The 15,303-nt window shown below is 47.2% G+C and overlaps 1 protein-coding gene across 2 annotated transcripts in view; it reads right to left on the reverse strand.

Moving 5' to 3' along the window:
• Positions 1–15,303, reverse strand: part of Heg1 (heart development protein with EGF like domains 1) — a 77,943-nt gene that overhangs the window by 29,940 nt on the left and 32,700 nt on the right. The window contains exons 1-7 of one of the 2 annotated variants that reach the window (XM_059277341.1): positions 14,675–14,844; positions 13,495–13,830; positions 12,007–12,228; positions 9,929–11,260; positions 7,098–7,214; positions 5,968–6,087; positions 1,448–1,551 (exon numbers count right to left, since the gene is read on the reverse strand). In XM_059277341.1, the coding sequence (XP_059133324.1) occupies positions 1,448–1,551; positions 5,968–6,087; positions 7,098–7,214; positions 9,929–11,260; positions 12,007–12,228; positions 13,495–13,830; positions 14,675–14,738 (2,295 nt within the window). In that variant the 5' untranslated portion in view covers positions 14,739–14,844. Of the gene's footprint in view, positions 1–1,447; positions 1,552–5,967; positions 6,088–7,097; positions 7,215–9,928; positions 11,261–12,006; positions 12,229–13,494; positions 13,831–14,674; positions 14,845–15,303 lie in introns of those variants that run through there. The other variant, XM_059277342.1, reaches the window with a different exon arrangement.

Consider the following 15,303-nt stretch of genomic DNA (forward strand, 5'->3'; position numbering starts at 1 on the left):
AGGCCGTTTCTAAGCCTCACAGTGTCCTTCTTGACAATAATGATTTTACTGAGCTGGGACCCCTGGGCCAGGCCAGAGTATCTGCCATAGTCCCTATCACTAGCCATCTGATCGCACTAATAGTGTGAACAATAGAAGGAACTCTGGGTCATACAGCATCAGCTCGGCCTCTAGAGGGTCTAGGACTGAAGTCAGCCACATGGGCAGCCAACCACGTCTACAGGGCAAAGTCCAAAGAAATGCCTCGGACACCAAGGCTCAGGAGCATTGTGGCGGGCAGTACTCACATAGTCACACACTGTTGGCAAGAGGTACCAACAATGTCAATAACACCCCAGGGACAGAGTAACTAGAAGCTTTGCATTTGGGACCCCTAGACTCTGCCCCGGGCATATCTTCCCTTAGCTAAGTTTAACTGAAAACCTTCAGTGCAGTGAACCATATATATGAAGATACTGGCCTCCAATGAGTTCTGTGAGTCCTAAAAACTATAGAAATTGAGAGTGCACTGAGAAACCCCCAAACTTGCAGTTAGTGTGAGCAACACAGGTGACCTAGGGGACTGCTTTCAGCTCGGCTTCCACTTAGTGTGGACTCAGACAACGCCACCAACTTCCAGAGCCTCCCAGTCTTCCATCTGAAAATGTGTCACCTACCCTCTTACAGGACTGAGCATCTGGCATAGTCCCTGTGACAGATTAAATGCCCAGTAGACACAGAAATGGAATTAAAATACAAATAAAACCCGCAGTCCTAAAAGAGCATCTAATTCCTGGCTAATATATGAACTCCAACTTAATGTAATAGCAAATCCAATTGCATTGCATTTCATCTCTGATTTAGTACAATGGCAAACTTCAGTTCTCAAAACACCACATCTTTGGCTTGGGCAGCAGCTGAGGACAAAATACATTGTCTGAGTTTCATTTTGATTTCTTTTTCTCCAGTTTTCTTTTCAGATAGAAAGGCAATAAAGAAAAGAGCAGCATCTAAGGCCCCTAGACAATGTACATTGTGAGCTCACAAGGCTGGCTAATTGGAATAGTATCAGGCCGCTGGCGTCCTTTGAGGAGAAAGAGTGGTCTCTCTGAGCTCTCAAAACACAAGGTAGTCATATCGGTGTCAACAGCAGATGGGACCCGAGGGTTTTCTGGGTCCTTCCTCTTCACCCGAAGCCCACACTGGTGCAGGACATCACTGTGTTGTCTATGTGTTTGCACATGAAAAAGAACCAGCCTAACAGATAGGAACCGTGCATGAACATGTATCTAGAGCAGCACTGTTCCTGGACTCCGCGGATCCCAACACCTTTCTTCTTTGCACTTTCCCTTCTAAGTACAAAAGCAAGTCTGGGGGACACAGATGACCCTGAGTAGCATCCAATTCTGAGTGAAATCTGGCCTAGAAAACAAAGGACGGGTATGAGGAGGCCTTTCAGGAGACTTACCGTGTGAGTGATCTCGTTCTCAACCTCGTGAGTGTTGGAATGGTTGTCCACAGTAGTGTTGAGAAAAGTCTTCTTTAATTTAAACTCAGTCACGAAGGTTCTAACTGAAAAGGAAGATGTTGCCTGTTAAGCCAGACAGCAGAGAGACCAACGCAAGGCCATGTATTCATAAACCTCTGGGACGACCAGCTTCACTCTCCCACAGGACAATCTGTGTGCATCTTCTTGAGAGTGAAGACCACACCTTCCTCTTCGAGAAGGTAACCAAGGGCTGACAAAGGAGCAGGGCAAACATGTGTAGTAGGTGTAGACTCCAAGGTGCTAAAGATTCCACCATTCTCAGCCACACAATGAAAACAACCCTCATTAGAAACATGGCATCCCCATTTTTAAAGCCCATTTCACTCATAAAATAAAATTCTAGTTAACACCAATTTGTGCTGATTGGCCCTAAGAGAAATGAGACTTGAAAATGGGCAGACAACCAAAAATTAGTACAGCCTGTTTTTTTACAGCTGGCTCTTATCTTTCATTATATTAAATTCATATATCTTGCCCTCTGGACGGAAAAAAAAATAACCCGAAACACAGAGGCCTATGAGGCCTTTCTAGCATGGAAACCTTGCATGCTGAATTAAGAGGAAGGCCAGCAAATGAGCCAGGGAAAACATCTAACATCTTAGAGCTAACTGTCTAAGGCCCCTAATCCTTATTTAACATCCTTTCCTTGCTCTACAGTTCGGTGAAGCCAGCTGCTTAGGGCTCTTTCTGAACAGCAGGGAGCTCTGTGAAAACACTCTGGGCCAAGCGAAGGCATTTCAGCACGCTCTAATTTGCATGTTCCTGTGATCTGTACGAACAATGAAGCCAAATGGCTTGAAAAGGGAAAGATGGCTGTTTGCACAACTGAAGTGCATTCCTCCCATCTGTGCTACCTGTGGGACAGTCTGCACACAAGCTTCCAGGACGGTTACCTGACCCGGTCATCTTCACGTCTCACACGCCCAAGTTCAAATCCAGACTCTCCATATAGAAATGTGCACAGGGAAAGGGTTAGGCACACAGAAGTTTTCTGAATGTGCCTTCTGTTTTTAGCCTGAGAAATATAGCCTGCCTTCTCCCAAACCCTGTCCTCTTTCCTAGAAGGGCCTTGCTGAGGCATTTATTATTGATTGATTGATTGATTGGAGCTGAGGATCGAACCCAGGGCCTTGCGCTTGCTAGGCAAGCGCTCTACCACTGAGCTAAATCCCCAACCCACATTTATTTATTTATTTATTTATTTATTTATTTATTTATTTAAGTTTTTTGAGACAGGGTTTCTCCGTGGAGGCCTGGCTGTCCTGGAACTCACTCTGTGTAGACAGGCTAGTCTCAAACCCACAGAGATCTGCCTGCTTCTGCCTTCTGTGCTGGGATTAAAGGTGTGAGCCTCGACCGCCCGGCTGCCAAAGGCATTTATACCTCTGTGGAGAGGACGCCATGCTTGGCTTTAAGTTGCTGGTTATTGTAAAAACAGTGACTTTTAGCCTACGCTTTGCCTGGGTAACTCCATTTTACAAGCTGCATTTGACTCTATTTCATGTTGTGAACAAAGACACTCCCTCCTGCCCAGAACCACCCACGGGGCACAGACTGATAAATATCTTGCAAGAATATATCAAATTAAATTGGATTTCTGTATGAGCATACAGCTTACTAAAACTTATTGGAAAGCAAGGCCCTACAGCTTATGAAACACGCCAAGGAAGGTTGCAACACTCTTTCCTGCACCCCATAAAGAGGTGAAACTTGACATGCTACGGCATTGCCCCCAGCAACCTGGCATCTGACCACCCAGAACGCACAGGGACGGCCTGACTCTCCATAGGGCTTCCGCTCAGCTCAGTCTCCACTCTTGACATGGTATTCCCTGTCCCTCTGTCCATCTGGACCCAGTCCTGCACAGGACCTCATGCCTATGACCTACACGGGCCTGTGCTTCACCTCCACAGCCCTGTTCCTCTAGAGCTCATCTGCCCCAGTTCAAGCCTGCAGCCCCACAGAGGCCCAATGTGCTCCTCAGCAACTCTCCAACTGGATTCCTGATGTAACAACTAAAGTTCTCTTCTCATCGGCCTCAGCTGTCTGCCACCTTAACCCTTTCATGGCCATTCTGTAACCTACACACACACACACACACACACACACACACACACACACACTGTGATGTGTAACGTCATTAATCTCAGAGTTAATATTAGTAATTCAATTTGGAATAGAAGGACCTACGCTTGCCAACGGCCAGCTATCAAGGGAAATCAGAATAACTTGGCAAATTATAGCAAATGAAATTGAAGTAGCCTGTGAATTCATTGTTCCTCAATAAATTCTGACATTGTGGAAAGACACAGATGTGTCCGTGTTTCTAATATAGTTAGCGTACTCAAGACAACTTCCACGGCTGCAGTTACATCATCTAGCTTTAAGACAGGCATTGGAAAAAATTACTACATTTATTTACTTTGTGTGCGCTTTGGGCATGCGTGCGTGCATGTGCGTGCGTGTGCCAAAGTACCCGTGTGAAAGTCAGAGAACAGCGTGCATGAACTGGCTCTCTCTTTCTCCCATGTGAATCCGAGGAATCGAATTCAGGTGGTCAAGCTTGGCAGCAAGTGCCTTTACCTGTTGAGCCCTCTCACTGGCCCACGACAGATTTGTATCTCAATTTAACTGCCAATTTCACTAGTGACCTATGGCAACTACTCTGCACTGACAGCGGTCTGCTTTCATAGCAACCAGTCTGGTGGATGCTGCCTCCCAGCTGGACCACTCTTTACCACGCTCAGAGCTTGCTCAAACAGATCATTTCATTCGACATTCCCAAAACCTTGAGTGAGAAGTGGAGCAGACGGCAATCTGATTTCACAGATGAGGAAATCAGAGGTTCTGGCTAGGTGTTGCAGGTGATAGCTGGGAGCTGGGAGCCTGAAGCCGGGCACTTGAAACCTGGCAGGTGTACTTTCCGCAGGGCTTCAAAACACAAACGAAAATGAACATATCCCCATCTCCATCCTCTGACTGCACACTCTCCTCTAGCTCCCTATAGGGTGTGGCTACATGAAACAGGCTACCCAAATGCATATAAACTATTACAATAAGAACAATTCTTGACTTTGACTCATGTCTGTATCTGTAGATTTTTCTTTCTGAAACAACGCTCAATTCCTGTATTTCAAACAATTTTCAAAATTTTTGTTTTGTTTTGTTTTTTTTTTTTTTTTTTTGGTTTTTCGAGACAAGGTTTTTCTGTGTAGCTTTGTGCCTTTCCTGGATCTCGCTCTCTAGACCACGCTGGCCTCAAACTCACAGAGATCCACCAGCCTCTGCCTCCCGAGTGCTGGGATTAAAGGCGTGCGCCACCACCGCCGGCCAAAATTTTTATTTTAGGAAAGTGCCAGCCTTACAAAGCCCCTTCTGCCTCTGGGTAATAGGAACTCATGCAGGCAACACTTGCAGAAGGCACAGGCATCCTTTCTCTCAAAAAACATTGACTGAGCACTCATGTATGAAGCGTCACACTGGGCAGCCGAAGCTGATTCAAAGGCAGACCATTTTACCTGCTAGTTTCTATCCACAGCTTTGAGACTGTGTTTCTCATTCTAATTTCTCCAGCAAGCAAGGTATTAAGTTCAGCAACCTAACAAGGGTCACGCCCTGTGTGCAAGAACGCTCTTAACAGTGACCACACTCTTGTGTAACACAAGGAACTGCAGCCTGAGAACCGGGACTCATCCCCAGTGACCCAAGCTTGGCTGCCGAGCCTCTCTTGAGAACCTTAGCTCTCACTGGGTTTGTTGATATGTTTTTTTAACCTGTAAGATGAAGAATGAGGGGTTGGGGATTTAGCTCAGTGGTAGAGCGCTTGCCTAGCAAGTGCAAGGCCCTGGGTTCGGTTCTCAGCTCTGAAAAAAAAAAAAAGATGAAGAATGAATTTAAAACCAATGACCTGCCAAATGAGGAACAGAATATGGCCCATATGGTGGACCGATTCCAGCAGCAGCTGTGTCAAAATGTATGTCTGTGCCTAACAACCTGAGGACCACTTTTAAAAACAAGAAGAATGTGTGCACACAGAGGGCAATCAGAACTTCACTCTGTGCTCACTCTAAAATTGCAAAACAAAACAAAACAACTATGTACTTGGAATATCCTCTGGGTCTTTTTATTTCCTTAACTACAGGGTAGAAGGGTTGAGCAAGTAATGTTATACACACATGAGCCTGTGATGCAGGCATTAAGATATTTGTGCTTTTCAGTAACCTGCATATACTTACGGATGTATCTTGAATTTAATATGTAAATGTTAAATGATGTAAATAGACTGTACATCAACAAACTCTGAATAAAAGTATTAGAATAACAGGCGCTGTGCTTCACTTCCTTCTATATTTCTGCATTTTATATCTTGGAAAAAAACATTGGCTTTGAGTAGGAAGAAAAACAGCCAATAAGTGCCAAGACAGACTTAACTCTCTTACCCAGATTGCATATTCCTTTCTCCAACTGATACCCGACTGGGCATCTGCAGCTGAAGGATCCCTGAGTATTGTTGCAGGTGGCTAGGGGTGGGCAAGGGCTGGAGAGGCACTCATTCACATCTGTGGAGGACAAAGAAGGAGAGCATGTTGATGGGCGGCTGACAAAGAGTTATAATCCAGGGCCTACTGAGAACCAAGTGGCACTCTGTGGCGTGTGGGGTGAAAGAGGAGCAGGAAACCACCCCTGTCCTCCAGGGGACGACTACCGGTCAGGGCAGAGGCAGCCATATGAAGAAAAAACTAGAAGACAAGACAGGGTTTGGATGTACAGAGCTGTACCTAGATCTAGTTTATTGTTTGTTGTGGGTTTTGTTGTTGTTGTTTTGAGACAGGGTTTCATCCTTTTATGCCTGACTGGCCCAGAACTCACCATGTAGACCAAGGTGGTCTTCAACTCACAGAGATCCCACTATTTCTGGTGCCTGGGTTCTGGGATTAAAGACACACACAGCAGAAATAGTAGGCTTTGATGCAGGGGAGAATTAAAGACTGTTTTAAACACTATTTGAATATAAATAAGACTAACGGGACTTCAACAAGCAGATTTTTGGGAGTAGGCTAGGGTTCCAAGCTGAGGGAACAGCAGAGTAAATGCCCAGGGCAGGGAAGGAAGGGTAGGTGTCTTTAGGGAGCTGCAGATGGTTTGGTGTTGCAGGGGCACAGAGAAGCTATGGAATAGAACCAGGTCAAAAGTTTGTTTGTATCATGCTGTGGTCCTTCATGTTATCATATACAACACACAAGCATGCTAACACTCAAGCCAAGAGGCTATTAAACTAAAAATCTTACCCATGTACACTCTAGAAGAAAAAGGCTCTTTTAAAAATTGTTGTTTTCCATTATGTATATGTATGTGAACACAGGAGTGCAGGTGCCCCCAGAGGCCAGAGGTATCTAATTCCTTTGGAGCTAAAATTACAGGCAGTTTTGAACTGCCTGATATGGATGATAGGACCCAAACTTCGGTCCTCAGCGAGCACAGTACGCACTGTCCACCCTGGAAAAAGGATCTTACTGAACAGCCCGACAACACACGGTAACATCATAATAAATGTCCCTGTCTCTCTTACCCACACTGCAGTTGTCCCCTTGCCAGGCAGGTGGGCACACACATCGATACCCACGACCGGTGAGGTCCACGATACATTCGCCATCATGAAGACAGGGGTTCACGAAACAGCTGTTGACTGAACACATCACAGGAATAACACAGACATGTCAGAGCAGCCCCGGTAAACATCTCGTTCTCACAGCTAATGTTTGCTTCCTGCCTATGTTCGTTTGCTTGCCCTGAAAAATCACACCACTGAAATAGAACAGAGTCCCAAGAGGTTTGCAGACAGAGGTGATGAAGTCGGGCACTGACACCAGTGTGTGTTCGTGTCAAGTGTTAGATAATTAGATCTCCAAATTCAAAAAAGCACATTCAATGCTTCCTGCAAGCCAGTCAGTTCAGGACTGATAATTCTATGGCCTTTGTGATACTAGACTAGTGAATGTCAACTTAAAACACATTTTAAGGTGGAAAGAATCCCTGGTCAATTTATCATGCCTGCACCAAGATTCACTCTGTGTGTGTACACAAATGCATACATATGCACGGCTTACTTTTTCTCTTGGATTTTGTCAAAACTATAGAAACCTTTACCTGAAAATCTTGAAACATACATACTTGTAGTTGCTATGCTTTTGGGTTTTTTGTTTGTTTGTTTGTTTTTTATTTTGAGATGGTCTCATGTAGCCCGGGCTGGCCTCAAATTAATTATAAAGCTCAGGCTGGCCTTGAACCCCTGGCCCACCTAACTCGGTACCTCCCAAGTGCTGGGATTATACACATTCACCACCATGTTCAGCTTCCAGATGTCTTGAAATTTAACGTGGCCTCCTCCACAGATTGTACACCATCTGGAAAACTATCAGGTAAACATCGCCAAGCCTTTTCTTTTTTCTTTACTGTCTGAGGCGGGGTCTCATGGAGTTCGTGCTGGTCTCAAACTCCATGGTAGACTGGGATGACAGTGAACTTCTGATCCTCCTGTCTCTGCCTTCCAAATGCTAGGGTCACAGGTGTCCCATCAGCCCTTCCTCTCCATATACAAAAACAGGTCCCATCTGAAGTCATGGGGGCCTTTGTGGTTAAACTCTACTGTCGCCTTGGCCTCTTATCCATTCCCTGCCCCATGGTGCCCACAATCTGTTTTCTTCTATGTAATTAGAAGGGTCATGCTCCAGCTGTGACATGCCTGTTCCATAAGGAGTTTTGAAACACTCTTAGAAAAGCCCCAGACCTACAAAATGGTGTCATCATTTGCAGGGAGGAAATCCTTGAGGAACAAGGGAAAGAAAACAGAAGTCGGACCTTCAAAGAGTAAGCTGAAACAAATGGGCTGCTCTAGACAGGGCAGTCCTATTCTTCACGGCTATGGCTGCAATTTGTTATTCTGAAATTATGTGTATGTGGGGGGTGGGCAGGAGCACGTGGGCGCACTGTTTCTGGAGGCCAGGGGAAGGCGTTGCAATCCCTAGTATTGCTCCGTGTGGGTACTGGGAAGCAAACTCAGGGCCACTACAAGAACATTGTGCCCTCCATAAACCGAGTCATTTCTCCAGTCCCACACTTTGTCACCCAGCATCACCGACGTGAGCAGAGCATCTATATGATTAAATGCGGTGCCCATTACATAATCCTATAGTTTCCAGTGACTGTACTGCAGACACCCACCCACAGGAACTGTAACAACCAAACCCTTGCCTTAAGGGAGTCTGATGAACCTGGGATTGGACGTATTGGCCAGTGGAAATGAAGATTTTTTTTTTTTTCTGGAGAAGTGATTCACCTTTCACTTCTTGGACATACTCGGATGGCTGAGAAGCGGGCACCGTTGACTAGCAGTGGGGATGCCTTCTGACCCTGCACCCCAGGTTCGTCTTCACTGACTCACTGAAACTGTACCACTAACTGAGCTCTCTGCTGTAGCCGCCACACGGCAGTCCCTCCTTTCCCTCTTACATAAGATGGCGTCCATCTTGCTGTCTTCAACAGCGGTTCTCCCTCATCGAGTCTGGATCAACTCCAAGTGCCCTGTGAACACCACTTCCTGCTGTGTCCTGCTTCTACCTCTCTTTGCCCTGGGTTAGCTTTCTTTTCCTTATATCGGCACCTTCAACACAGCTGTGCAGATAATCTCATGTACAAGGTAAAGAAACACTGGGAAGAGGTTTGCTGAACATCCTTTTGTTTACACGTCCTCTGGTTACCAACTAACATCAGGGAGACAAAGAACTCTGGGCTTCCCTGGATGGAGAGAAGCCTTTGACCCTGAAGGACCCTGAGCTGACTGACTTGGAAGCTCTGGACTGTCTCTGGAGAGCAGGCATTCAACTCAGCCCTACCTCTAACGGACCACCTAGAGCTTCTTTTTTCTTGGGTGGTGCTGGAGAACTTGCTGGAGACTGTGCACACGCTAGGGAAGCGCTCTACCCCCATTCCACATCCTAGGCCCGCTAACACTGCCTCTTCAATTTCTCCACTGTCCAAACCCACAGCTATGCTTGGCTCTGACCTCAGATGAGTTAAAGACACGCTTGAAAAGCTTGGACAATAACAGAGCACGAAAGACGACAGTTATAGCCTCTATGCACGTCACACAGGGCCCAAGTGTCCTCTCTCCTCTTTCTTCAGAAAGAATCATGTAACTTGGGGGGATACTAGGAGAAAATTAGGCCCACACTGCCCATACTTCATGCTTCGTATTTCAGTAAGAGTCATTCTCGGTCATAGGACAGACATTGTTTCAAACACTAGCCACGTCCACACGTCCACACAGACCCCCAGCCCTTTGCAGCTCTAGTGCTGGTCAGGGCCTGACGGTCAGTGTGTGTGTTTGTAAGATGCATTTACCTGGGGCTGGAGGTGACAGTGCTGTTGGTGACTGTGGGGGGCTCTGAGCAGCGAAGGTGGTATATTCGGAAGTCGACATTTCAGCTGTAGAAACATCTGTAGTTTGAGGTGAAGGTGTTCTGAGAAAATGTGAAACCGGGCTGGCCTCTTCTGCCTGGCCCAGCTTTGTGGTCTCTTCTGCTGATGTGGGAGTGGTGGTCAGAGGGGCAGAGTGAGTGGTAGGATCCATATGCACCCGGTTCCCTTCTGTGGTGACGGCCTGCTCTGTTGAGGTTTGCAGCACTAGAACGTCAGGATTGGTTGGCAGGTGCTGTTCCTCAGGGGTAGTGGGCACAATCACAGCACCTGGGGTCAAAGCTTCCGTGCTTGACAGGGTGCTGGGATTGGTCACAGGAGAGTGAATAGTCTGGGAAATGGGAGACGTCAAAGCTGGAGACATCTGGGCTAAGCTGGTGCTTGTGGCTAGAAGGGCTGGCTCTGTGGAGAACCCCATTAAGGCTGGGGACCAAGGGGTCCCTGGAGGAAGGCTCATCGTTACTGGTTTGATAGAGTCCGTGGGCAGAGACACCAGGCTTGGTGACTTTGCTTCCGTGACGGTTTTCTCTTGCTGTGGGGTGCTCTGGTTCTTGGGGTCTGCTGTCTGGTTACTGGGGAACACCACTACAGGGGATACCACTGTTGACATCTGGACTGAAGTTACACGTGGCTCCCTTGCCCTGTGTGGGATCAGGGGCGAAGAGGAATGTGGGACGGTCGTTTGTGGGACAGAGTGTGGGGCAGAGGTTGACACCACGAAGGAGATGGGTAAAGGTGACGGTGAGGATGTTGAAGATGTGGCTGGCTCAGAGGTAGACTTCAGCTGCTGTGTGGGAGACCCGGGTGATGGTAAGGTTGATAGAAACTGGTGGGGTGGTAACACCGAGGGGAGAGGAGAAGGGGCCGCCTCAGAGGGGTCCTCAACAGACTGAGTGCTGGCATCAAGACCCAAGGTGTCTGGCACATTAACGGTGGATGTGTAGGATGGAAGGTGGGATGTATGCAGATCCAGTGACTCGGTGGAAGACTGAGCAGGTTCGCCATCATAGGAGGACACGTTACTTCTTGTAGTCTGAGCCTGAGAAGAGGAAAAGTCCAAGTGTGGAGGAGCTGAGATCTTAATATAAGAGGTTGAGCTCTCGCTGGAGTCTGAGGAGGAGGAGTTTTCTGTGATGGACAGTAATGTCCGTTCTCCTTTGGTGAAAGTAGACGAAACATAGGCGTGGTCTGTGTGGTCACCGGAAGTCCTTTGTTCCGCGTCTGAGCCGGGCCCTTGACCATCGTTAAGTCCAGTGACTACAAAGAGAAAAGACAAAGTTGGTCAGGTAAACAAGACATCTTTTTTTTTTTTTCAGAGCTGAGGACCGAACCCAGGGCCTTGCGCTTGCTAGGCAAGCACTCTACCACTGAGCTAAATCCCCAACCCCAACAAGACATCTTTGAGACAAGCTCTGGAAAACGTTCTTCGCGTCTTATCCACGAACTTAAGTGAGGGAGACACTGCCTCTGAGAGGTGATTCCTCTCGGTACACACTCTCAGTGAAGACGATGCTGGAAGCTAAAATAGCCAGCCAGGGTCGGCTCAGCGCAGATCCCTCCTGTGAGGGCCAGCGCTAGTGACATGCGTGGGAATAAAGGCGAAGTGCAGAGCCTAAACATAGGGACTATTTCCAAAGGCCCTCTTCACGTCATTTTTAAATAAAAGCAAATTGCCATGGAAAGGCGCCCAAGATTCCCAAACAGTTATTGCCATTATCAAATGGAAAAAAGGAAAACGCTCCCAACTTTCCACTCTGTGTAATGAGGTACTTCTTCCCGGGAGATGGTCTTCACCACAGTGGCTGCTCTCCCTCTATTTTAAACCTCTCAGGCAGATGTCATCCCATCTACCTCAAGCAAGCACGAGGCGATGGGGGTGGGAGAACCCAGAAGGTTCTTTTCCTAACGAGCAGTAAGCTACTTTTTCCGGTTGCCAGCCCACGTAACCACCCCAGGGCTGTGAGCCAATCTACAGACAGGAAGGCGGCTGCGGGAAGACACACCTCCGGGGGTAGCTGCCCGGGACAGCAGGCCCACGTGCTCCGTCACGTTCCCACGCGGAGTGGGGCGCGCTGGGTGGGTCGCGGCGGCGCGCGATTGGCCGAGGGACCGCAGCGTGCGTTCCCCGCCCCGGGTGAGCATCGCAGACGTGTGCGGGGCGCGCACCACGGAAGTGCTCTCTGCCAGGTCCGAGCTGTCACTCAGCAGCGCACCATCTTCCGGAGCTACAGGAAAGAGAGGGCAGGTAAATGCAGGGACAAGGACTTTTAGCCTCACGTTCTGGGCCACCAGAGACCAGAGGCTTCCCTGAGGCTCTTTACCTGCCACCAGAGGGCTGACATCTCTCTGTTCAGGTGTCCTGACCGTCACTATAAAGACTGTTTGTTACTCCAGCCAAATTTTTGCTCGGTGATACATTATAACAATCAGAGTTTTATCAGTGAAGTTGGTGGCAAGTTCAGGGCCTGGCCTGTGGAGTGTCAGTCACCACAGGTCAAAAAATAGCATGGATGCTGGGTGGTGGTGGCGCATGCCTTTCATCCCAGCACTTGGGAGGCAGAGGCAGGTGGATCTCTGAGTTTGACGCCAGCCTGGTCTACAGAGTGAGTTCCAGAAAGCCAGGGTTGTTACACAGAGAAACCCTGTCTCAAACAGCAACAACAATAACAACAACAACAACAACAAGATACTAGTATATAACCTGATAATTCCAAGACAGCACGTCTCCATATAAAGTGTCCCCGAACAATCATAGGGACACTATTAATAATAGTGCATCCTTGATGGAACATTATTCAGAAGGACAGATCCATGCTTGATGAATCCTGAGGCCATGTAAAATTAAATACACAAAAGGCCATGTATGGTATGATTGTTTTCATAGGAAATGTCCAGAAGTTCTGTGATTAGCAGGCATTGGGGTTTGGGGCAGGCTATACTCCATGGGAGGGTGTGGACACAGAAGGCCCCAAGTTCTATATGACAGAAGGGGAGGCGGCATCCAAAGCTCCTTAGACATGGGGCTGGGGAGAGGGCTCTGTCAGTAAAAGGACTTGCTATGCAAGCCTGAGGACCCGAATTCAATCTTCAGCACTCAAATTTAAAAGCTGACCATGGCGCGTGCTCCTGGAAGCTCCACACGAGGGACATGGGCACAGCCTTATTATGATCCCCAAGTCTAAGTGACAGACTTGTCTAAAAGCTAAAGTGGATTGCTTTTGAGGTTCAACACCGAAGGCTGATGGCTGGCCTCCATTTACATGTGTGCACTTGGGCACCTACACACATGTGTGTGCATATACATACACCATAGAAAAAGAGTTGAGACGTACTAGATAAAAAGGATGGGACATGTAGGCATATTTGTAGTAACCAGCTAAGAGAATGGCCTGCGACTGGTAAAATTACTTTCCTAATGCAGGCTTTAGAAGATCAAAGGACCAGACACATCCTAAGTCCCTGCGGCAGACTTCCATGCAATAAGAACTCACTTGAGTGTCCTCCACGTGGTGCTGCAGAATCCAGACTTTCCGAGGAAGATGTGGATGAAGACTCTGAGGAACTCTTCCCATCCAACCCTGAGCCCCCACCTTGGGGCTGTGGTGCAGTGTGTGAGAACTGAGTCAAAGTCCGAGTGCTCCCAGCTTCTGGATGCAAAGCAGAGCTTTCTGCTGGAGCTGTAGATGTTTTGCTCTTGCTGGGGAACCATTGTCCTGTGTGCTCACCACCACCAACGGAGGGAACTGACCTAAACGCCAGTTCAGTCAGAGGCACGGCACTTCCATTTCCTGCTTCCGAGCTGCTGGCAAGCTGATGTCCTCCGAAGGCTGTAAGGTATTGGGGTGGGGGGTGGTCATTAGTGGGCCTGGAAAAGATGCTTAACAACTAAGATGTTATCCCCTCTAAGGCAAGCTTCCCTCTGCCAAGGAATCTTGGACAGTGTTTATATGGGTCACCTTACAAGCATCACCATGTTCTAAATTTTTAAAAAAATTATTGGATGTCAGCAATATAATAATATTAAAAATTAAAGCTGTGAACAGGAGACCTGAGGGCAGCATGGGCAAACAGTAATTTACAGGCTTCAGTGTTTCTCTCTGTCCCTTGAAAAGTAGCTCAAGGAAGGAGTCCTGACATCCAACAAGTTCAGTGTGCACAAATATTGTAGGTGGAGTGTTTTTCTAAAACGACAGCTGGAATACTGATAAATGTTCTTCTACTTCTGATGTGCAATAAAATAAACTATAAGGAATAAGCCAAACTATGATTTGGGAAATACATTTACACCTGACAACTTTTATATTTATAAAGATGATCTATACACAAAATCACTGAAGCCAGCTGTAAAGAGCAGGTCGGCGTCTCACTTTGCAGATGAAGATGAAGGATAAAGATGGGCCGAACAGTGAGAGCCCCAGGGCTGAGGTCTCCACTCTGCTCAGTAAGCTGTGTTTGCTTTACTTAAGCCCTTCAGGTCTTGGTGTTCTCATCTGAGGGATGGCACTTGTCCACACCCCAAGATCAAAATGCAATCGTGTGACATGGCAGAAAGGATCTGATGTCATTAAGGACACACTTTTCTTCGGAGACTGCAAATGGTCTTGAGGAAACCTCCTAAGAACATCCAACTCTATAAAATATCCACAAGTCAAATAAAGGAGAACTACTTACTGTGGGAGTCACTTTGCCAGTACATGGATGGAAGTCCAAATCCATTTTCTGTAGATGGCCCCATGCCTTCTCCAACTCCTAGACTCTCAGTTAGTCCACTGTTTGTCCTTGAGTCAACCACAGAGGGTAAAGAATGGACTGAGGCTGAAGTTATGGCAATTCTGGAGTGCTCAGGGAAGCTCTCTGTCTCATTAGGTTCCATACTGACAGTCAAAGACCGGAGCATTCTTGGGACACCATTAGTGAATGTGTTGGTGACATGTGTACTCTTTGTCTGGGTGACTGATGGGCTTTGGAGAGCAGTGGAGTTGTTAAAATTCTTTATGCTTCCGGAAGCTAAAACAGAAGAAAATGTGCTTCAAAACTACTGGAATGGCTAAGAAAATCAGGATTCTATCTAGGTACAAATGATGCTTATTACATTTGATACGTGAATCTGAATAGCATGGGTGTAATAAAGAGCAGACACTTGTATCGTGCTGATACACACCAGTGCTACTAGGGATCCCTCCTTCTCTTTCTCCTCACCAGTTCTGAGTCCCACAGAGCTGGCTACAGACACAGTCAGATCGCTCACCATGCACAAGTTTTCTATGCAAGCGAAAAGGAAGACAGGAGAATCTCAGACA

The sequence above is a fragment of the Peromyscus eremicus genome, chromosome 12 (assembly GCF_949786415.1).
Source record: "Peromyscus eremicus chromosome 12, PerEre_H2_v1, whole genome shotgun sequence".
NCBI classification, from domain to species: domain Eukaryota; kingdom Metazoa; phylum Chordata; class Mammalia; order Rodentia; family Cricetidae; genus Peromyscus; species Peromyscus eremicus.